We start from the raw sequence: 24,896 nt of genomic DNA on the forward strand, positions 1-24,896 counted from the left end.
CCGGCAGGTCACATGATGCTCCTGAGGTCCTGTGGTGTGCACACCACACCTCCTCAGATATCTCTCATTAGATTGTCTTCATTTGTTAACTCAACAATAAATGTACAGGCCCATGCAACACATGCACTGGCTCCGTTTTAAAATCTACAACCCATTTCCCATCCTCACCGGTGGAGGCCGTTCTTTGTGAATAAAGGGACTAAATGGATTCTTTTTTTTTCATGCAGATATGGAAAAGAAACAACCACCACTTTGAACACGCACAAGGCTGAAGCTATGGGATGACGGACTGCTGGTAAATGACACGAAGGAGAAGAGATATCTGTACAACTAATGATGTGCAACAGAACAAACCTCATGCACCTCGGCCTGCTACAAGAGAAGCTGTTATACAGGAACTCTTTCAGATTTCAACCCAGTATAATATTTACTGATGCAGGGGTTTCATCCAGCTCTGTGTTCTCTCTGTACCAGCCTGCTCTGCCGTCACACAACCTTCAGTCTGATAAACAATGAGAAATATTATTCAAAAAACTAAACACACAACCAACACATCTTTATAACTGTGACATGAGGGATAGTCACAGGCTGCAGTTTGGATGGGGAGATGAAACCTTTTCTCATTTGTTTGTCTTAAATGATGCTTACATTAACGAGGGAGGAGGGAATTTACACTGACACTTAAACTCTCTGGCTGCACTACATTTGCTTCCACAAGTAACAGCTAAATGCAGGACGTGAACTTGAATGTGCTGAATCAATTTTTTCATTACCTGTAAAAAAAAAAAAAACAGAAGGAGAGCTGAGGGCTGTGGCAGCTGAGTCTCTATGTACACATGTGCCATTCTGCCCTTTGCAAAGATGTTAGTATGCTTCCAGTGAATCATCCCAGAAAAGGCTCTGCACGTCCAGCATGGTGGCCAGCTCCAGGACGTGCTTCTGTAGGAGGCTGCTCTCCACTGTGTCCTGTTTGGGCAGCTCAGGGTATGACTCTGGGAAGCTCCGGGACTCCTGCAAGCACAACATCAAACATCACAACAAACATGCTCTGCAGGAAAACTGTCCACACTCAACTGGCTATATGTATGAACACATCTTTTTCTCTTGGTTTCAGTCCTCCATTAAGATGGAAACAGCTTCTTTTTTTTATGGCCTATAGACTGTGAATGTTAAAACACTGGCTTGATGTTTCAGTGTGTTACAGTGATGTAAGGATGTCTGGGGCTGTGTGGCAGTACAGTTCAGAGGACACCCTTTACTCTCCTCTAACTCTCTCTGATTGGTCAGAGCGCCTGTCTGTCCCACTCCTCACCAGATGTTGGCTGTGATGCAGTTTTGTACTTTTCTGACTGAAGATGACATTTAGCTGTTTTTGTGTTGTTCGAGTGTTTAAATGTGGACAGAAAACAACTCCTGTGTGGACGTTTTCACACCAACACACACAGACAAAGACTGACACACACTGGTGGTTTGTTTAAGTCTGCACAGAGACTGAAACAGAGGAAAAAAAGATGTGTTTACAAATGAAAAAGGCTTAGTGTGGAGACTCACTGTGCACCCAGATGAAACTATACATCACACATTCACACCAACACTTTACATGGCAACAATGAGTTCAAATCACTCTTTATTACTGTGGAAAAAAGGGGTGATAAAATCTTATGGCTGAAAATCAGATTTTTTGGGGGGGATTGTGGGAAAACACTCACCTCATTTATACATTTGTTTTTTCATTACACTCTTTGTAATGGGATTTCCTGGGATTAGCATCTAAACAGGTGTTTGCTGGGTTGGTGGCCATTAGCTCTTAGACAGTGTGGTCAGTTGCTCCCACACTGTGTCTGTAATTTGATCTACTTCCTAGTTTAGATGCTGATTTTGAAACAGTTTCTGGTCACACAGGGAAATAAAAGAAAAACTATGATGTTTCTTTAAATTCAAAACAGTTCAGTTATTATACTGATAACATAATTTAGGCTGTTGTTCTTCTTATTAAAACTTGTGTGAGTCAGAGTCAGATTTTCTTCACCTGTAAAGAGCCGACCTTTAGGATAAATACAACTCTCTTTTCTTTTATCTCTTTCCTACAGCTCAGGGGTTAGATGTGATGATGATGATGATGATCTGCAGACCAGTGTACAGGTCCGTTACCAGCTGGTGTAGTGCAGCAGTGGGGTGATGCATTGTGGGATGCACTGAGCTGAGAATAGAATCCCTGAAGTGATGTTAGTGTGCATCTAGTGTGGGTTAAGTGTATTGTGTGATGTGAGACACACGTTCCTATGAGCCTGATGGTGCGAATGTAACTTTTGTGCTCAAGACCACATGACTGAGTCCTGGGACCCTGCATGGCTACAGACCAGCTTTTTTCATTGGCTGGTTACATTTTTCATTTCAGTTTAGCAGCACATTTGAAGTGTTATCTTTTTGGGCTTTTTTTATCAGATCTGAGCCATGACAGTCACTCATGGATGAAGGCAGATTTAGGCCTTTCTGTGTGTTGTAGGCTCTGGTTCTGGTTCAGAGTCAGATGAGGCAGAAGATGAAGGGTCAGCATCAGGCATCTTACCCAGTAACTAAGTACATTTTGTTAAAGATGAAACCAGCCAACAAACAGTGATTTTCATGGTTTCATGTCAATAAATGTTCAGATCTAATCTATTCAATCTAATGATGTCATATATAATAATCATAAATCAGTCAGAAGAACCACACCAGAATTTGTACTTTAATAGAGTACAGAGCAGGTCAGATCCACCTTCTCCTCCAAATATGGTTTCTGCTGGTTTCAAAAAACCAAGATGGTGACGGCCAAATTACAAACTGGAGGCTTCAAACTGGCAGCTCACAAACCAATGGGTGACGTCACAGTGGGCTGACACTTGGTCAGGCACTGCCAAGATGGCGACAATGATCACGCTGAGGTTCAAAGCCGCTCTTCAGAAACCTGAGGGTGATGTCACGGAGGCTACGTCCATCTTTATTTACAGGCAGCATTTCACACATACATGCCTTATTCTTTTATCCACCAGCATTCAGCAAAGAAGAATATCGGGTTCACAGCCAATCAGAGGCAGAGAAGGGGTGGGTCAATACCACACACACACACACACACACACACACACACACACACAAACAGTGTCTCAACTCTGAATTGAGACACAACTACAAAGACAGGCCCACAACTCCAGGTCTGACTAACCCAGACCTGTTAATGTCAGGTGCACCTCTGGAGCCCCCCCCCCCCCTTCACCATATGATGCATCGTTGACATTCAGATAAACACGCTCCTTCCTCAGGACGACCACAGCAGCAGTGACTTACCCGGAACAGTTTATGCAGCCGCAGAGCAGCTGAGCAGAACACGAAGCGGATCAGCAGCAGTCGAAGGAACTCGTCACCAAAGAATTGCAAAAAGGCTTGATCTGTAAAGACAATATTAGAGTTTGATTCATCGATCAGCTGAGCAAAAATTAACAATCTACACCAATTTAATAATCATTTAAAGGTCCCATATTTCCTCTTCTCCAGTGTTTTATTCATAGAGCCTCTCTTCTGATTGGCTGACTGTTTTCTGAGCTCACTGCCTCTGCCTCCAGCTCACTCCCCTCAGGTTCTAGACCCTCCAGGTGGACCAGCACAGTGCCAATGTGTGGCCGCAGAACCTGACACAACCGGGGACATTAATGTGATGGCAGCAACGTCATGGCGGGGAAATTCAATCAGAAATATGCTTTGTATGGGCGTTGGAGACAAAACGGTTGAGGAGCTTATCCTTTTTTCAGAGCTTTGACTCCACATGGTCGATATCATCCCTTAACTGTGAGTGAGCAAGTTTGCAGACAACACACACAGACCCAATAACAGCTGGCTTTCAGTCCAAGTGTAACTCAAAACAACAAAGAGAGAGCAGTAGAAGAAAGTGTTTAAAAAATTCATATCAGAACAAAGAGTCCATTAGAGAGAACGAATAAAAATACTGCAGATTTCAGGTAAACACAAATCACAAAATCCTGCAAGGTTGGACAAGGTGGGTCCAGGTGGGTGGGGCTTGGGGCATGGCTGGGAGCAGTGACTGTTTTGTTGTGACATCACAAAGTTCCAGAAGTCCTGACGGCTGGTTTTAAGGCTCAGTTTCTGAATACAGGCTGTGCGCATTTCTCTGTGGCCTGAGGCTTTGATACTTTCACAGTATTAATATAGAACCTAGACCTGCTTTATAATCAGAAACACGTGGACATCTACCTTTACACTGAATGGAGCTTTAAATCTTGCAAAAACACTTTCTCAAATGTATTTATTTCATTGATTTTGGATCGTTGCTCTGACAAAAACAAGCATCACCCTAAGATCTGGGAATCTGTGATGATTTTAACTACTTCAAAAAAATTATTTATATATAACTTTTAAAAAAATCATGATTAATAATATGTTACACATGAGAACAAATAAACATTCTTCATGGTCCAGTCCAATTTCAGTAACATCCTACAGAATCCATATGTTACCTATGGTCCGTGATCGAGTTATCATCTGCCCAATGTCACGGTAGACTTTACGAAGAAATTCTTGAGCCCTGTCCCACAGACCTCGTCGTACACTGTTTAAACCGCAAACAGAGGAGAAAGCCAGGAGTGGGCTGTAGAGGAAGAGAGTGAAGAGACTCCCACGTTGAGACTGATCTGGACAGGTGAGAAGAGACAGGGCACAGGTCAGAGATAAACAAAGTGAGGACATCATAACATACAAAGACACAGGAACATTTAAAACAACAAGAGAGAAAAACCTCAAGAACAAATTCACTATTTCCTGCTGTTTGAGCAGGACATTTCTGAGCCTCTTTAAAAAATGAAACTGGAGCGCCTCGGTGGCTCACCTAGTAGAGTGTGGTCTGTCTGTCTGTCTGTCTGTCTGTCTGTCTGTCTGTCTGTCTGTCTGTCTGTCTGTCTGTCTGTCTGTCTGTCTGTCTGTCTGTCTGTCTGTCTGTCTCTCTCTCTCTCTCTCTCTCTCTCTCTCTCTCTCTCTCTCTCTCTCTCTCTCTCTCTCTCTCTCTCTCCGGCTATAATAAATGGAAAAGAATAAAATAAAAAAAGGAAAAGAAAAATGAAAACAATCATCTGTTTTTTAAGATTTGTGTCTTTGGGAGGAACCAGTGGACTTTGAGCTCAGAACCAAGTCAGAAGTCAGAAGTCAGAAAGTCCTTATCATCCTTAGCTTATCGAGTCCATTATGATTTGATCAGGTCCAGTCTGAGTCACATGACTCTGGTCTTAGAGACGAACAAATGGTTGTTTTTTTTGTGGAATTTGTTGACAAATAGGAAACAGAACATCATCAGATTTATCCTGTAACAAACTGTTGTTCTGAGTGACACACACCTTGTACACTCTTAGGATACACTGTAGGTGATAGTAGACACACCAGAGGCTGGCCAAACAGATTTGTGAAATTCTGTTAGGACAAAAAAGAGTTAATAATGTTAATAATAAGAATATACAGTCACACTGTCATCACATCATACATGATATTTTCTTATTCAGGCTCTGAGCTTCAGCACAGTCAATGTGAAATAATGGAGACTAAATTAAAGTATCAGCTTTAATTTGAGCAGGTTTACATTGTGACAGTTTGACTTGTTTTAGGGGCCAGAGGCCTCATTTAGAACCGTGGCACAAAACCAGGATTGCGACATGTGAACACCACTTCCTGTGGAAAAGTTGGAATTAAAAAAAAAAAAAACCTGACAGGAGAATGTGTGTACCAGGACGATAAGTCTGAGACTTTATGACAGGTTTACTTTCACTTCAATATTAAATGAATAATCAAACATCATATCTTCAGTGTGATAAAGCTGTTTCATGTGGTCTATAAGAACCTTTTTGTTTTAAAGATACAGAATAACTCAAATAATTTACACCAGTGATTCATTATCTAACTACTGAGCACCTGGCGCCGGCTCATCTCCACATTCCCAAACCCTCAGTGTGCTGAGGGGGGGGCTGGACCTTACGATGTCCTGGACAACACCAGGATTCATCTGGGTCGTTTTGTCTGATTTCAACCCTGAATATCCTCATTTCTCTTCACCTCAACCACATTAACAAAACATACTAAAAGTAACAAAAGGAAACTGTGGACTGAAGAAATAAAACTCAATCTCTGTCAGAATGATGGGAAACAGGAGCAGCTCATGATCCAAAGCCTCCACCTGATCTGTCAAACATGGTTTAGTTTCCATTACACTGACACACTGCTGACAGAAACGACATGTCATCATTCAGCAGGACAACGATCGTGAACGTACGACCAGAGCAACTAAAGAGCTTCTCAGGGTGGAGAGGTTGAAGATCCTCTACTGGCCGAGTCAGTCACCTGGCCTCAGTCCACCTGCTGGAGACCAGACTAAAGGCAGAGACCCTTCAACATGCATGTGCTGAGGGAGGCTGCAGTGAAGCTGAGAGAGCAAAGAGTCTGCTGCCGTCTGTGGGTCAGAGACTTCAGTCACCGACTGCAGAGGATTTTCCACTAAATGTTCAATATGTTGATTCCGTCTGACTTCCTGTGAATCTGTCCAGTTCCTTTTGAAGCCCCAAACTTAATGTAGTCTCCATTATTTTATTTCAGTCTGAAATTGCTGAACTGTCCAGCACTGTAGATGTGTTTTGTTTCGTACCTTGTAGGCTGTGCTGTTTGAAGAATCCACAATGACAAAGAGCGGCTTCCGGGTGAAAGGGAATAAGTCTCCTGGATGAAGGCTGCAACATCACAAACAAGTCAACATCAGGAAGCTACATTTCTGTTTAGTCAGCTGCTCTGCAGGACGCTGGACTCACATGGTGAGAGCTGAGCAGCACTCAGACGTCAGACTGAGTCACATAGATGTTATCTGTCATTACTCACAACAAGCAAAAATAAAACATTGTTTTTTCTCCTGGGTTAAATTTAGTAAGTGAACTCAGGAGGTGGGAGGAGCTGATGGGTTCACTCTCAAAGCTTCAACAACCATCAAAGCTTCCTTTGTGTTATTTTAAGTTCAGCAAACTTATCTGATCAGGCAGATAGAGAAATAAGCAGCAATGTAGAGGTGGTTTCTCACCAGTGCATTTCTTTCTGGGCCTGATTCCTCTTCTGCACTGTCTCTCCATTCACCACATCTCGATTGGTGTTAGTGAGAACGCCTCCAAAATCATACGGTCCTGCAGGAAACATCCAGAGACAGAAACTTAAACATGTTAACGGAAAAGACAGGGCGGTCTGAGTTATGTAGATCATTGCAAATCAAAATTCCCAACAGATACAGAGGTGATTTAGGAACCTGCTTCAATAACTACACCTGTAACCTGGTTCAAACCTGAATTTGTTCTTGTGCTCACAGATGATGTGACACATGATGATGCTGATGGTTTCACTTTATTCCACTGATCTACAGATGCTGGGATACGCTGCAATCCAGCAACACATACAGTGAACAAGAAGACTGATAAATAACACATGAATTCAAACAACGCAGGTTTCAAACGTTAAAGAAAAATCAGCTTTGAAAATGTCTTATGAAGAAGGAAACACAGTCAACATGTTTTAGACCTTTAGCTGGAATGACATAGCCTCATGTCCACTTTGAAAAATAAACTGCTGTGACGAATGTCATGGCTGTCATGAATGACAATCATGAGACCGACTAACAAATGTTTTTCAGTCTATTTCTCCTTCTTCTGGCTGCATGGCAGTGATGTTACTTTTTGTGCTAATTCCATAATACAGCAGTTGTTCTTCACTTGTATTTATGTTGACATAAACTGTTTCATAAAGCCAAGTTGGACTGTGAACATGGATATGTAAATACAAAACTGTGACATTTCCAACCACAAAACACAGGATTTATCAAACGTATACAAACACATACAAAGAGCACTGAGCTCAGGTTCTGACACAAGGAGGGCTCAGTATCGAACTTTAATACTACTAAGGATGGAAAAATGTCTTGTCTTTTGATTATTAATTAAATCTCATCAGCGTCAGTGAGCCAATCAGCATCCAGCATGCTTGGACATAGATCTAACTATGCTGGTGATTGGCTGTTTATGTACACAAAATGGATTTGATAAAACTGGCATGGAAACAGGCTGTGGCTGTGATGCACAGTTCTGATGTTTGCTGTTCAAAAGAGGAGAAAGAAGAAGAGATTCCTCTGTTTTCCTGTTGATGTGATTTCTCAGTGTGGATGTGGAGCTGAAGACGTTGGTGTGGATGCAGGCCCTCTCCACATGTTAACAGCTCAGTGTTAACTCAGACCAAGAGGAGACACTGCACGTTTGACAGTCTGCAGACGGGGATCTCATTTGGTGCATCACAGTTACTCATTCTACTTAGATATCTAAAACAACATGGAGCAAGAATTAAAAACCTGGACTATACGGTTTAACAAATCTGCCAGATATCTTTTGTTTTCTTGAAAGAAACTGCAACAATTCAAATAGTTTGGAGGGAAGATTTGTCCTTTAAATCTCATGAATATCACATATGATGTCAGGAGAACGAATGTGGGGTCTAGTAAAAAGCATTTTACCTTCATAGTCTGAGTGACCTGTGGGGAAGACTCCAGTAGCTGACAGGTAAACCAGCAGAACGCTGTTGGCAGGTAATTCCTGGACATTAAAGCAATGAAAAAAAAGATAATATAGAAAAGTATGTGACTTTTGTTAGAAACAAGTGTGTAAGTGATGCTGTCTCCAATGAACCCAACGACTTCACAATGATGGGAAAAATGTTCTGTAGCTTCGTCACAGTGATGATGATGATAGGTCTGACACAATCTACAGAGTCTGATCGCTTCTGCAACTCTTCACTCTTTTCCCCTGCACTCCCTGTAAAGTTATTTTAACACAAGCTGCTCAGAAAACTGAGAATCTAAATTGTTACAGTGTCACAAACCAGCTTTGACGGTCGAGACAGATCCTGTATATTTAACGTATCTTGACGGCTTTACATGTGTAATAATGAACAATAACTTATGATTAAAGTGAACACTGACCTTAAAAGAGGCAGACAAAAAAGTAAACAGCTGGCTGAACGTTGGCTTGTACAGCAAATACTTGTGAGGGTTTTCTCGTTTGGCTGGTTTCTCACTGGGTTCCTGTGGAGAAAGATTTTATATCATTACTGTTCATATCTAAGTCCAGGTTTACCTACAGTATAAGACAGGTTAACCCTAACCAGTCCTCTATTAGGTGATGGCGTTCATCATGTTTGTCACAGAGCTGCTGTTACAGGACAAACATGGTGACATACAGCTGTTAGTTACTGAGTGGCCCGGAGAAAGACTGTATCATCTCTGACACACAACATGTTCTCTGTTGCCTGGGTGGGAATATTCTGCACTCAAACACAACATCCTGTTATCACTGGAGGAGGGAAGAACCATACATCACAGCTGCTGGTAGCTTCTCTCTCTGTGCTGTGAAACCTGAAGGTTCAGCAACAACATGACCACAGGTAACCACAGTCAGACCTGATGGACGTGACACTCACCAGCGTTCCTTGTTTGGAGGTTTGTGTGGCCAGGTTCACAGGTTCCCGCTCCAGAGCTTGAAGCATGCGGAACATATCGATGGTTAACTCACTGAACTTCACCTGAAACGGGAGGAAAACAACACAGATGTCAACTGACCCTGGAGAGATTTGCATTTTTACTGATGATACGAGTTACAGGTTTTTAGTACACTCCAGATGTTTTGGTGAGTCGGGTACAGCTGCAGCTACTAGCAGAACCTCCTAAACCAGGAGCTGTGGAACATGTTATAACAAGTCAGCTGTGCCGCAATTGTGTTGAAACATTAAGATAACATTCAAACAGTATAAATCTGGACTTTTATCATACTTTTCATTTTCATATTTTTTGTTATAATAGTATATACAGACCCCTTCTCACATCTGTTGTGGCTTAGTTTGTATTTGTGTTGTGGCTTCTGCATTGTCTTGGGCCACCGTAGTTGTATTTGGTGGTGTCAAATTGATAAAGATGTTTTCTACTTGCATGTGTTTTCTTAAGTTTCATTGTGTTGAGCTCTCAGGGCCACCGTAGGTTAAAACAGATCATAACACACATTTAGGAGGACTAGATTTAGCTGCTTCTCTAATCCCTACATATGGGGTCCACCAGTCTGAGACTACTTTTCCCATTCACTTGTTAGGGGTTAGCCTAAACCTCTTAAATCCAGACAGCCACCTTAATACAGCATAGCTTTGTGTTTCAGGCAGAAACATGAATAGGAATTTGTGGTAAATGTAGCTGTATGGGCGAGTCGTCAAAGGAGAAACTTTGTTCATCAGTGGCAGGACTACACGACTCTTATCTTTAGCTCATATATCTGATTTTACTACAGTTGCAGGATCCAAACCTTTTGAACACACTGCAGAAAAGCTGAGACTCTGTCTCACAGGACTCTGACACCTGATGTTGATCCTTCTTCTGAATTGGCTGTTGTCAGTCAAAGTTGATTTGCCACATGTTTTTAGTCTGGCAGCGACGTCTACGGCACCGATTATCATATTATGTCTTTTTTACCAGTTAAAAGTTGTATCACACAGACACAGTTTTTTGTGGGATCTTCTTTTGAGGGGCATCAGACATTTTATTGGCAGTGATGCAAATGTTCCACCAAAACCAAAAGTTCCCCTCTGACACTATTTTGCAGGGGTACCGTCGCTGCATCCTGGGCTCACCGCTGCACAAGACCACTGTGATTGGTTGAAAGAAATACAAAGAGTGTTTTTTTCCCATGTAGCAGAATGATTATGGTGGTGGATAATGGCGAGACTAATGTGTATGAAGCATTAGGAACTGTGAATTAGAATTAGTGGGTTAAAACCTGGCTGTTACAGTTGCCGATGATTAGTGCATCTGCAAGGACGAGCTGGCCAACCACCATGCCTTGTTCCAGTGGAGGCACACTTCCTTCCTGCAGCCGATTGCTGAGAACGACGACAGAGTTGTTGTCATTCAGAACGACCACTGGATCTGCCTGTGTGGCAGATGGAGAGAAACAGCAGTGAGCCAGAGAGGGTCCAGACATCTGTATCAGTGCTGAACTGTGTCACATTTGGTGCATTACCTCCACAAAAGCTGCCACTTCCTGTAGAACCAGGTTCCACTCCAGCTGATCCTCTGTGTTGAATCTCTGTGTGTAATCTTCAATTTCCTCAGATAACTCCTGCAGGCAGCAGACGGGTGGGGGGGGGGGCAAAAGTTGACTTGTACTAGATTTAGAAAGTACGGTCTCATACAAATATGATGAAGGAGGACATTAAAGAGAGGAAGCTGTGTTCAGAGTTCAGGTTCTGTTGGAAAATCCAGAGCATTAGTTTCAGTGTCTCACTCAGGGACACCACAACCCCACAAATTCTCACAATCATTTGTTGAATATACAGGAGAATTCTTTCTTTGCTCAGGATGTCAGTTCTTCTACCTGGGACGATCTGGGGATCAAACCACCGACCTTCTGATTAGTGGACAAGTGCAGCTGTGCGCAGGCAGGCTAAAGCCTTTCAGGTCCAACCACAACCTCCCATTCTGTACCTCAGCAGCATTTCAGCACTGACTGACCACAGTGTACATGTACCGGTCAGTTTTATCAAGCGACAGTAGTAGCCTACAATCTGTTACCTGTGGTTTTCCTGGTCATATGTCACTCAGAAAACAGTCAGCCAATCAGAAGAGCGATTGAAGGAAACTACACCTAGATGTTTTTTGGTTCTTAAAACCACAAATATATCTTCTTATGGATGAAAACTTAAAACACAGGAGAAGTGTAAAATATGTTCCTTTGGTAACACCTGATAACAGTACTGACAGAAACAGAATCTTACTGAAGGCAAGATGCTGCTTATTAAAGGCAATAAAACTGCTCAGGTTGCTGAATGAACATTTGGCTGGTGGACGAGTAACACACTGTGGCCACAGTGTGTGATTCCTGCAGATTGTTGAGTAAGATTCTCCATTAAGACAGTAACTAGTCCATTTGTCCATCTTTCACATCATTTAGTTTTTATTCATTTACCAAAACTGTCATACATTTTGTCACAGTTCTTGTTTTCAGAGATTTCTTTTTTTAAATGTTCACTCTCATTTTTGTTGTGTAAAAAAACAATCGTCAATCAATAGTTTTGCACCGTAGTTTTCATTAAAAACAAGAATTGAGACCAATGAGCTACCATGCTTTCATTTTTAAATCTTATGACCCCTGTGTACCATTATACCCCTACAACGTCTGCATCTCCTCCACCTGCAGCGAGTCCTCAGCGTTTGGGAGAATCTCCTGAACCTAAATTTCATCGCTGTTTAACCAGCCATTCATGCACAGGCTGGCAGAGAGGAGGCAGCTTGTCTGCGGCTGTTCATGACCCCTCCCACCAATGGACCTACTTTCTTCAGTCACACAGAGCAGCCTGCCCTGTGGGCTTGGCCTGTGAATACTAAATGTCCTAGGCTGCCACAGAGAGAGCGCATCCACCACCAGGTCTCTGTGTGACTGTAAGTAAAGAGTGTTTGAGGACTTTGCAGGTAAATCTTTCCGTGGTCTAATTTAATTCCTACAAGAATCCCATTCTTTTACTTTTATATCGGTTGGTGGTGATCTATCTGATGAGCTTGACCATATCCCACAGTGAGACACTGAAATGAGTGCTATGAATGCGACATGATGTACTGAGGGAAGTGGGGGCTGTTTACATGTTCCTCAGAAAACCAAGGCTGTTCAAATAACAAAGTTTTTGGTCACACACACCATGCTCTAGTCAAAAATGTTGCTTCTATACCTTCACCAAAACTTTGACTAGGTCCATCTTGTTCAGCAGTAAACAGACGACTATGTAGCGAGCATAATATCGAAGCTTCTTCACTACTAATTCTGGCCTGATAAAAAAGACAAGAGAAGACAGTAAGAACAAATCCACACTAAAGGACGGGCACATTTCAAGCCATGTACATGGAGGCCACTGATTACACCTTATGGTTCACTCTGTCTATGGTGGAGAAATTAAAATAATAAGTCTTTCATGTTGAGACCCAAACCACCAGTGAATGTATCCTACTAACAAGTATTGCGTGCGTGTATCCTAAGCCTGATATACCTTATTCCTCTGTCCAGAAACTATTAAAATGCCTCAATCCCACAAACTGCATCTCAAAATATTTAAGATATACAAAGTTACAGGAACTCACCTGTCCTCTTTGTTGACCTGAAAATAGTAGGATCGCTGGCGAATGGCTGAGTAGAATGAAAAGGCCTCATTCAGGTAACTTGTTTCTGAGGTACGAAGGCTGGCGATCAGAATTTCAATTTGATAGAAAAGAGAAGATGTGTTACTGTCTCTGGAGCTGAGAACATTTTCAAATAAAGAAAATCTAAAATAATTTGATTCTGTTCAACACATTTACAAATTGGACACCACAAATGGATTACATACAGCATTAATTCACAAAGTTGTGGATGTTATTTAAAAACTATTATTGTGATACAATATGTAACAATGTATGTTACGATTGATGCAATATGACATGTTACAATACGACATGTTACGATATGTTATGATACAATATGTTACGATACAGTATCTTGCAATACAATATGTTATGATATGATATGATACAATATGCTACGATACAATATGTTGCAATACTTTATTCAATGATACGCTGTTACGATACAATATGTTACGATACAATACAATATGTTACGATACGATATGTTATGATACGATACAATATGTTACTATATGGTAAGTTACGATATGATACGGAATGTTACCATATGATACAATATGTTACAACAGGATACGATATACAATATACTTTTTTATAATTTTTCTTTGCCTCTTTGATGCATTTAACAAATATCATTCTACATTTACATACTGAACGTTAGATGTACCTGTTTGGCCAAAAGTCAAAATGGGAACAAGTATGATCAATTAGCCATGCAGTAATTCTGGCCCCTAGGTGATGTAATAAAATCTGTAATAAACTGTCCTAACTTGGGGATAACCATTAATCTGTCCTGACTTTCACTTTCATCCATACGGCTGCTCTTTTGTTGCTTTTACACAACCAACAATATGTCAACAGGTGGAACTTATTCATTAATAGGCTCATGGCAGATCCCAACAATGTGTTGCAGTTTGATGACAAAACACTTGTTATTAGATAAAGGTTATCTTAACACACACTCTCTCTCTCATCTCCTGAGTTAGTGTTGTTGTTAATTTCCCATAAAGAACATCTTTTCTTTTTTTTTTTTTTTTTTACAGATGTTTCCAACACTTCTAACTCATCTGTCTTGAAGTTAAGGGCCTGTCGTTGTTTGAGTTCCATTTTTTGGTGATGTCTGTGGTTGAGACTTAGTTTGACTTACTAGTAGTGGTAGTAAAGCTGTCCAATTTTGGATGCAACCTCCCCAATCTGCCATCTCTTCAATCCATACCGACTGTCCAGAACCTGCCTGTCAGTAAACACAGAAAATACAATACTGAGCACTAAACAATGACATAATGAACCTGAGAGTGACAGAACATCTGACACACGACTCTGTGACAGTCATCACTTGTTATAAATACATCTGTCTTTGTGTTCATGAGCTGAGAAACATAACAGGTTTCTGATGTACAGTATGTTACTTTTACTTTGCCGTAATGACAAATGTCGATTCAGCTGGTTCACGTGAAACCCAACTGGTTTAAGCTCCCACACCTGACCTGAACAACAAAACCAGAAGTCGACCAAACTCTCGTGATGCCTTAATGTGGGATAAGAGATGGAAATAACCTGTGCTGCTGCTGAAACTTCCACAGTTTAGTGTAGACATCAAAAGTCCGTCCAAAGTAGGATTGCCATTGCTTGTGTCCATACTGAGGAAGGTCTCTGCAGCAAGAACAAAGGAGAAAAAGTTACAAACAACATCTTTGAGCTTTAGTTACTCAGGATCTGAAACTTTCTCTGACACTTTACACATGAACCCAGTGAATGAGTGGTGAGTGGGAGGATCTGCTGTGGTAAGTGCTCACTCTTCTATCATTTATGCTTAGCTGGGGTGCCACAAGATTTGTTAACATTCATTTAATTGAAATTTTTTTATAATGTCCCACCTCATTCAAAAAACAAAGCTGCATTTACACTGACTATATTACTATGTTATGGTTTCAAGGATATTAAGATGGATGAAATAAGTAATAAATATCATATTAAAACCATGCAAAATATAATATATATATATATAATATAATATAAAAATAATATAAATTATGCAGCAGGTGAGACTGGCGATGACAACTACACAGCAATACAGCTGTCACAGTAACACAACACACACTCCAGTACAGGAGGTTTCCAGGTGCACAGTGGTCAGGATTTGTGACTGTCAGAGGAAACTTTGGAAAGATGCATCACTGTTGAGAAACAACTCAGTCCTCAAAACAAAACTGATTTATGGCTTTTTCTGGACAGGGCCAGATACATATCCACCAGTGGAATGTCAAATGTGGCACCGATATCAAATGAGCTCATATTCAACAGTTTTCATGGTTCAGTTTCAATCATTGTTTAGTTTAAGTTCAATATTTATCTTCAAATCTGCACAGTGATGTAAAACAGCTGACGTCTGTTCTGAGTTAAAAAGGTTTCTTTGTATTCAACGCAACAACTACACAAGGTCGAAAACTGATCCGGTCATGAAAACCACAATATCTCCATGTCACAACAGGATTATGTTCAGACTCCAACTAACGTATATTTTGAACTATTGTAATGATTAATGGTATGAAAAAATGTCAGTCACAGTTCCAGGATGATGTGTTTAAACATCTTGTTCTGTCTGCACAAACTCAAAGATCATCAGTTTACAACAACAAATGGAGAAAAGCAGTCAATGTTTGACATTTCTACTCGATGAACTCATTTACACTATGAACAGATTATCAAAGCTGTTCAGGAATTTTCTGTTCATCACCTGATCAAATCCACCAAGCACAATAAATATAAAAAATAATACAACTACTAATTATGAGTCTGTGCACTTATCAACAATATTTGTATAAATATTCGTGGTTTGGTGGATGATGGTTTATATTTGATTGATTTTGGTAAATGAATAAATACAAAAAAAATCTAAAGGCAAATATTACAGACATTAGATCAGTAGTATCATTCAAAAATATTCAATTTTGGTAATAATACTGATAACTTGATTTTTTTCCTTACAAATTTTTATCAAATACATTTCAACAAAAATAAATTTATAACACACGCATTACAGGACAAATTTGACTTTTATTTATCTTTCAGCTCGTTCTCTTTACACGCTCAAACAACCAATCATAAGCATTATTAGATCTTGGTCCAAGCATGCTGCATGCTTATTGGCTCACTGATGCTGATGAGATTTACTTATTTAATCCTGAGGTATTGAAGGACAAGACATTTTTCGATCCTCGATTGTAGCAAACCAATTCGGTGGGTCCATAAAAGTATCAAGGTTCGATACCCAGCCCTAATCAAATCTATACAGAGACCTACCTTCCTATGTTTTACTTCCTTACATTAATTCAGAGCATAAATGCACTTCAGAAGACCGTCCCATCTAGCCCCACAGCTGTCAAACTCAACTATTGATGAGAAGATGTCTCATGATCATTACAGGAGAAGATGGAACAGCCAGCTGGACTTTTTCATTGAAGGCACTGCAGCGTTTGTCTGTGACACGTGGGTTCAAATGTAAGTCCAGTGCTCAGAGTAAAAAAGCTCTGATTACTGCAGAATATTATGAAAAATCAAAATGGTCTTTCACATTTTCAGTCATTTCACACGGGTCTGAATTTGTGGGCTCTTTAAAATGGACGCTTTGGGCTGATGTTCAAGTCAGTGATTCAAATATGACGAGAACAAAGCGTCAGTTGTGACTAATACAGCACAAACTCAATGTGTCACTCTCAGATCATAACAGGCAGAATGCACCAAAATCAAGGTGAAAAACACACAGGGAGCAGTGGGGGGGTGGATATTCATCTAATCTCTCTAATCAATAAATCCTTCTTTCCATCCATCTCTCAGTCCAGTTCAACAGCCTGGCCTTCTACTTTCTGTCAGTACCCTCCTGCTTGGCTCACCACCAGATGACAGGTTCACAAACTCAGCAGGGAAACTCCTGCTACTCCAGATGGTCAGTCTGTCTGTTCACATGCCACAGTCTTTCTGAGCTTATTGTGATATCCACTGTAGCAGATCACAACAAACACATCCAACACGCTGAATCAAGAGTCAGAGTAAAGACCTGATCCTGACTGGAGCACGAGCATCCAGGTCACCCTCTAAAAAACCACAGAGCATGAGAACATTGATACACTTTCATGTGTGAAGCCTGTTATTTATTCTGTAGGAGCTGAAACCAGCTCTACTGTGCTCAAGAGGGGAAATCTTCAGCTGCATCCTCATTTGTTTTCTGTGTTTGAATCAGTGACAACAGTAAACCAGAGCACTGTGAGCAAACTCACTTTAACTTAGGAAAAACAACAATATCCAAACCTTAGGTTTCCTACTGAGCACTGAACACAACACTGAGCCCCTCTCCACTCTCTAGAATAGCACAGTGAGAGTATTTATCATTTTTTCTAAATGAAGCTGAAATTTGTTCCATCAGTTCACTGAACACAAATGACCACAATCAGTAGAGATGTGATTCCTCCAGGACTGACGAGAGCAGTCTAATAACACTTCAGGTGTTCTAGTCCCACAAACTCAGAGAGAGGAAGAAGAAGGTGTAGTACACAGTAACAACATGTGGAATGGCAGCAGCAAGTGTGGGTGCAGCAATAGGTCCAACAACACAAAAAAACAAAGAGAAAACACCATGACTGGTGTATGGACATATTTTGTATTTGATGCAGATTATGAGGTGACCAAAGCCCAGAATGCACACAGCTCAGACACACACTGAGTGAGTGTCAGTTGTTTACTTTTTATTAACAACATGTCGTCAACATGTTCCTGTCCTGAAATGTTACTGTTACTGTGTGCGAACTGTGACAGCTGACATCTGACGCAGCTACGCTCCACACATGGTCTCACTGTGTAGGCTCTCATAGCGACAGCTCATAATGTGAGCTGTTCACAGCTGAACATCACTGTTCAGTCTGTTCAAACATCACACTGACTTCTAAATGAGTAGTTTCACCTCGTTAGTCAGTTTGAACTGATGCTGTTTACTGACTACACGGAGGTGTTGGTGCATGTACCTTCTGTTTTTTTGCTGTGATATGGAATTTGGTATCAAGAATCATGGAATTTCAATGTAACTGTGACATCCCTGATGTATATATATACACATAAGACTTGTGTTTCAAAATACTAATGTGTAGAATAAAGGAAGATTTAGTGAACTACAATGGAAAGCTTATGATAATCACTTTAGACCAGCTTGATGTGACCAGAGACCAGCACAGCAGTCTGAAAATATCTGAGAGAAAAATATGATTTGAATACAACAGATACCTACTCCTGAGACTTGACTTTACAAAAAAGAAACTCAAACAGATCACTTAATGGAAGTGAATGTTGTGAACCAATTCATAACACAAGCAAAGTGAGAGAGAAGAAAGAATGATTTTGCCATTATATCAAAGATTGATAAGTAATGAAAAACTCAAGAGAGAGAGTCTCTGTGTAGGTTCTCAGTCGTCCAGAGTCGAAGGCAACTGCACTTTGTTTTGGCTTCTTGAAACCAAGAAGAAAGAAGAAGAAACCAAGAAGAAACCAAGAAGAAGTCCAGCTGTCTTCGGCTCTAGCACTTAAGACTTGAGAGAGACCATAAAACCCTTTTACATTCAGTGCTGTTTACCAAAATTAATTGTGTACAACTTTGACATCTAACCAATGTGTCGAGTGCATTTCCATCCTCATAAAACATATAGTCTGCAAACAAAAGCGGAGGTTTGGTGTCATCATTGGTAGAGATCTACTGACACTGCAACCCCTCCAAAATAAAGGGGACTTTTTACTGCTGTCAGCCGAATGTTTGTGACGAAATAAGATCTGTATTAACATCTAAATAAAACTACACACAGTGACATATCAAAGGCGATAAGTAAACTTTAGGAAATGACTTGTTCACAGAAAAACTAGCAATATTTTTAAATCCAACATCAGCATGTTTATATTCAGTAGTCCACTAGTCCAGTGGTGCATCAGTAATAACAATCTAATAATGACAGGCTGGCAACTGGGCACAAAAGATTTAAGGGCACAAAGGCCATTGACTGATTTGATACCTTCAAATAAATAACTTAACTTTCTGATAAATTACTGTATAAATGAATGAATATACAGATAAATAAATATAAAACATAAATAAAACATACATGTTTTAAGATTCAGTCCATTATCATGTATCCACAATTACAACCTCAAAGTCTTCTTCTTTGCCTTTTCAAGAGCTCTGCTGCATATCTTGGAGTGTTACTGCCTCCTTCTGGTAAGTGGAATAGTGTAACATCATTGGTAGCATTGTGTATTGGTATCATTGTCAAACATGCCTCCTCATGCACATGCACTGGATAAACAAAGAGGGGACCCACACAGAGCAACACTCCACTGCTTTACTAGAGGTCAAAAACTCTAAAGGAAACCTTTGATACTGAGAGATCATCATACATCCACCGATTCAAACAACGGACATTATTCAAGACTCAGTGACAGTGGAAATGGATCCACCAACAGCAGAGCATGAATGATGGAAATATTATTGTACTGATGTTTTGACACTGTCACTGTTCAATGTAGAAAACACTAAGCCAATAAACATCTGACATGGCAGTGTATGACTGTGATAGTAGAGGCCCACTCAGTCTAACACCAATAGCAATTATCCTATTAATGGTGCAATTGGGTCAGTGACACTCATCTGATAATTGTTTCAATTATATAATCATTAGAAAAAAGGGTTTTAATTTCCAGCTCAGGAAAGTAGTCATAGCAGCCATAAATAGTAGGAGTCAAAGCATTCATGTTAGCCATGTCGACATGTTGCTCATGTTGCATAAATACTGTTAATGTTTATTCATATTTTGCTAACACTAATCAAGAAGGGAGATTAAATCCTGTTGGGTGGATTTTTTTTAATCATCAGTAAATTTTCATCACGTTTTATGGGGAAATTGGATGATTTAACTGATTACAAACAAAACACACACAATATATTTGTGATAAAGGTCAACTGATAATGGTTTTTGAAGGCCGATATAATAACAAGTTTGGAGCAGGAAAAAGCCGACAGCTAAAAAGTATATGAAATGGATAAAAAATATATTTAAAAAATACTAATAGTTAATAGCTATATTTTTAATGTTGACTTTTATGTATTTTATATCTATTAAAATCTACATAATAATTTTGATGTTGTAGTTTATAGGGGGGAAATGAAACTGCACTTATTTTCTTAAGAATGCTGTTGGAATAAAACCTTTCCTAAAGTTAGAAACAAATGTCGTCATCACAGAGGCTTTGTGGGTAAAAATATATTTACACTATGTAATTCAGCAGAATACTATCTAAGAAGCTACCATAATCTTATTTAAAAGTGGGTTACCCATTTATCACTGTGTCATAATGCTTGACGTACTTAACTTCTGCATATGTTGTTTAGAAAAAGCAGTTTTTTGGTCTTGAATTTAAACATTAGTGAGAGAACATCCTGAATTCATGAATCCCATTATTGGGACATGTGGTATTTACAGTGGCTGGTGTGCTGTTCTGCGTTGGCCTGGATTACTTCTGTTGTACATCCCATTACATTGTTAAATGACTCTATTACAAACCATTAATTTTCGTGCATATTTCCGGGTAAGGGGAATCCTAAAGTCTGTGATTTGTCATGAATGGATCATTAGGTGGTTCAGTGAACTAAGAGTTGAAGAGTTATTTTTCCTCCCTGTCTGCCTGGATGGTATTGTGGACAAAGAGCTGAAAGTTTTGCATTATACGAGATATAACTTTTGTGGGAAGAAATAAACTGAAAACGGGTCAGATTTGACATGAGGTCAGCCTTTCTGTAAAATCAGCTGTTCCCGTTTACCCTGGAACCACAAAGGTTTAGCCCACATTTTCTTCCACGATGGCATTGAAAGCTTTCTTATGGAGTGGAGACTTGCTTTCTGAAAACAATTATCTCTGATAAGTGTGTTGTTTATTTATGGCAGCATGCAGACCAGTGCCACTGTTTGTGCTCCTCTAGAGTCTCCTCTTCATCTGTAAAACTTCTACCAACTCTATTGGTGCTGATGTTATACATACTGATATTATTCATTCACATATCCTTTTCCAATTTTCATTATTCTGTGCTAAACGTACATTAAATTATAAATATAATTTTAAAAAAACCTACATGGAGTCAGGATGAGAATAATCAGCCATCAAAAAGAACAAACTGCAATATATTAAAAATCCAAGGTTGCTTTCCACCTCTGCAAACAGCTGCTGGTGAGTGAAGGAATGATGGTCCTTTAAACAATAATGAACAAGCCTTAGATTTATTTTTTTTCTCAAAAGTTGTCAAATTATGAGTTTAACAGCCGGATCTTGAAATGGCTCTCGAATTATGTCACTAATCAGAAATGACTTGTAAATGTTATTGTACGGATTTGTATTAGGACATAACTTGTGGTGTCCCACTAGGTTCCGTTCATACATCAGTGACTTGGTCACTGTATCTTCATCTATACTCCATTACCTTTTGCTGATGATAACACTGTGTTTCTATCACATTAATGAAGAACCCAGAAAAATGAAAAATCCAGGCTAAGACCAACTGCAGGTCCTGGAAAGAGTTCTGCTGGAACAACATATGATATTTTGATTTATTCATTTATTCTCACGGAGAGGATGAATGATGGGGGCAAATGGTTGACCATTTCCCTGTAAGTTTGTCATAATGACCTGAGATTACTAAGGAAATAATGAAAACTTTTGGAACAGAAGTCGATTAGTCTTTTGTCACATTATACCCATTATACATATTATACATTATGCACATTATATGGGCTAAATTCCAGACAACCTCGTGGCTCAGGATTAATATTTCTTTAAAATACTCTTTAAAAGCATCACACAGAGACAACTGCAGCAACAAACAATGACTGCACTACAACTGTCAACAAAATAACTGTAATAATAATAATAACCTGACCATATGATCAGTCTGCAAAATACTGGAAAAAAGGACTATATAGTGTCTGTAAGATGTAATCTATTAGATATTACATTAAATATCACCAACAGACCCTTTCCTGGACAGGTGTAATGTCAACCCCTTCTTGATGCCTGATAATGTCAATAATAATAATAATGATGATGATAATTTTTTTTTTTTAAAAAGCTCACAGTTTATACTGTATAAATGTACCAGTTTTTAGGGTCACGGGGGACTGGAGCCAATCCTAGCTGACAATGGGTGAAGAAGGGGTACACCCTGGACAGGTTGGCAGTCTTTCACAGAGCTGACGTATGAAGACAAACAACCATTTACACCACACCACATGGAAACCCACAAAGACAGAAAGGCCCCAGACAGCTGGCAGGTTCCAACCCCAAACCTTCTTACTGTGAGGCGACAATGCAAACCACTGCACCACCACCCCCAAATATAAATGAAATGTATACTCTGAACTCTCTAAAAATGATTGAATGTGGATCAGTCACATCATGGCCAATACCTGATTTGCTAAAGAGCTCAGTATCAGAACCCAAACTGATGCAGTGCTCGAGATCGATGTATGGTCACCTTTTTTTTCCCTCTGTCTAACTCTTAGATTGTGATAAGACAAAGATTTTGAGGTGCCACACACTCAATTACCACCTTACACTCCTTTTACCTCCACACACTTACATAAAGGGCTGACAATTTCCTGCATTAGCACAGAACGTTGGCACTGGAAGCACTTCATGTGATGCTGAACAGCCCAATATGAACACACTTCCCAAAGATACTTGGCTGGATTCTTTATATATAATTTCTGTGCGTTGTGTGCATTTTCCACAGGAAGTCCCTGGAATCAACTGATTACGATGTGTACTTCAGCAAACAGGAGACAAGAGAGTAAGTAGAAACTGACCTTAGCCCATTAAAGAGTTGTTTGGACTTGTCCAGGAGATAGCAGAAATCTGTGACAGTCTTCCTTTCACCTAATGGAATATCATCCTCAGTCTCAGCTCCAGTCATGACACTGACTTTTCACACCTGATTAAAAACAGAGCCAGAAACAATATTATAAAAAGTGAAACCAGAGGCAACTAGATCAAAGAACAATTTGAAACAATGTGTGATTATAATTTAAACTACCAAGAAATACATTTGAAGAAGTAAAAAAGAATTAACATGGTGCGATCCACCGAACATGCAGAGCTGCTTCAGATGTCTTTCAGGTGTCCTACTTAAATATGAACAGAAATAAGAAACTATGGAGGAAATGCGTCACATGGCCACCTTTTTTAGGTTGACCTGGGCTGTCCCAGATTTCATTCTCATAGTAGCTCCAACCTTCAGATGCTGAGACGAATGTGCAATCAGGTCAAGACAGCGCACAGTTAGGTCACAGTGTTCAGCCGGTGTCTGATTTAAATCATTGGAAAAATTTATTCTGCTGTTTAAATCAGTGACTACAGCATCACGGTCACTGTCTGTGTGTGTGCCTGTATAGATGGAGGGAAGCTGTCAGTGTCACCAGACACACACACTGCAGGATAACCTCAGCTGTACCACAGCAGCTGGCTCCTGGTATCAGTTGGAAGGGTCATAATCACCTGCCTGGCTGATGTACATCTCAGGCACAAACACTCGCATTGATCTGATTTGACTAAATGCTCAGATATTGTCAGTGCAGTGTTGAGCATTTGTCTTCAGACAGAGACAACCCTAATTCAGTTTCAGAAAGGCCTCGTACATGACAATGACAAGACGTGTCCGGACGCAGTGATTGGAGAATAAAACCTACAACATGAGCCACAGACAAAATAAATACACGAAGGAGGTTTTTAGAACAGTTCGTCTGCAAACACAGAAACCCACTAGGACTCGGTCACGGGTAACTGCTGATTATTGGTGTTTTGCTTGACACCAATTATCAATATTAACTCAGCTGTAATGTAACCTAATGTTCACTGGTCACATTAATCTATCTAACTAGCGGCAAATGACACCAAGTTTAAATGGGCCGTAAGCTATAACATAGCTATAGCTCTGTATTAACGTTAATTAACACCGCTGCATTAACGTCTCAACATCTGGAGAATAATGTGCGGATAACAAAGATAACCCGCGGTAAGCTAACATGAGTCAGGTAATACAGACCCGGCTGCAGCGGCTCTAACCCGCATCTCTTCTTACCTCTCCGGCTAACGCGATGAACGGGAGCGCCACAGACACGCTGCTCACAGACCAGCGCTGAAGCCTCGACGAGCTGTATCGGTGAGGCGCGACCTCCTTGGCATCTCAGAGTGTGTAGGTGACGGGACTGTGGTCTGCCGGAGCCTCGGTGCTGCTCTGTGTGGAGGCTTGTTGTTCAGTGACAGGCGGGGAGGCGGGAGGAGGCAGGGTGAGGACAGCCGCTGGCTCCGCTCCAGTACAACTGGCTAGCTACTTCCGGGTCAACATTTTCAAAATAGAAGCTGTCCTACTGAAGCGCTTCTTAATACATAACAGGTCTGTCCTGATAACGTAAATAAATTCAAATAATAATAATAATAACAGGAATGTGGGGAAATTACAGAGATAATGCAGTCCTTTAGTTTGCAACTGCGTATTCCTGATTTAACTCTGTAAGTCTGTAAGTTATTTTAATATTGATCCTTTCCCTTTTTTCTG

General features: G+C 40.2%; 1 protein-coding gene across 1 annotated transcript; it reads right to left on the minus strand.

Moving 5' to 3' along the window:
- Positions 1–211: 211 nt before the first annotated feature.
- On the minus strand, positions 212–24,599 carry scai (suppressor of cancer cell invasion). The gene is made up of 17 exons (XM_071465481.1): positions 24,420–24,599; positions 23,149–23,273; positions 14,819–14,914; positions 14,409–14,495; positions 13,220–13,318; positions 12,814–12,910; positions 11,112–11,210; positions 10,869–11,021; positions 9,529–9,630; positions 9,032–9,133; positions 8,567–8,645; positions 7,097–7,196; positions 6,674–6,755; positions 5,379–5,451; positions 4,509–4,682; positions 3,325–3,425; positions 212–1,011 (listed from the first exon to the last, which is right to left on the minus strand). Exons 2-17 carry the CDS (start codon positions 23,253–23,255, stop codon positions 865–867), a joined length of 1,698 nt encoding a protein of 565 aa, XP_071321582.1. The 5' UTR covers positions 23,256–23,273; positions 24,420–24,599; the 3' UTR covers positions 212–864.
- Positions 24,600–24,896: the final 297 nt, after the last annotated feature.

This window comes from Trachinotus anak, unplaced genomic scaffold, assembly GCF_046630095.1.
Source record: "Trachinotus anak isolate AG129_WGS33_773 ecotype Australia unplaced genomic scaffold, CSIRO_AGI_Tana_v1 ptg000028l, whole genome shotgun sequence".
Taxonomy (NCBI): Eukaryota; Metazoa; Chordata; class Actinopteri; order Carangiformes; family Carangidae; genus Trachinotus; species Trachinotus anak.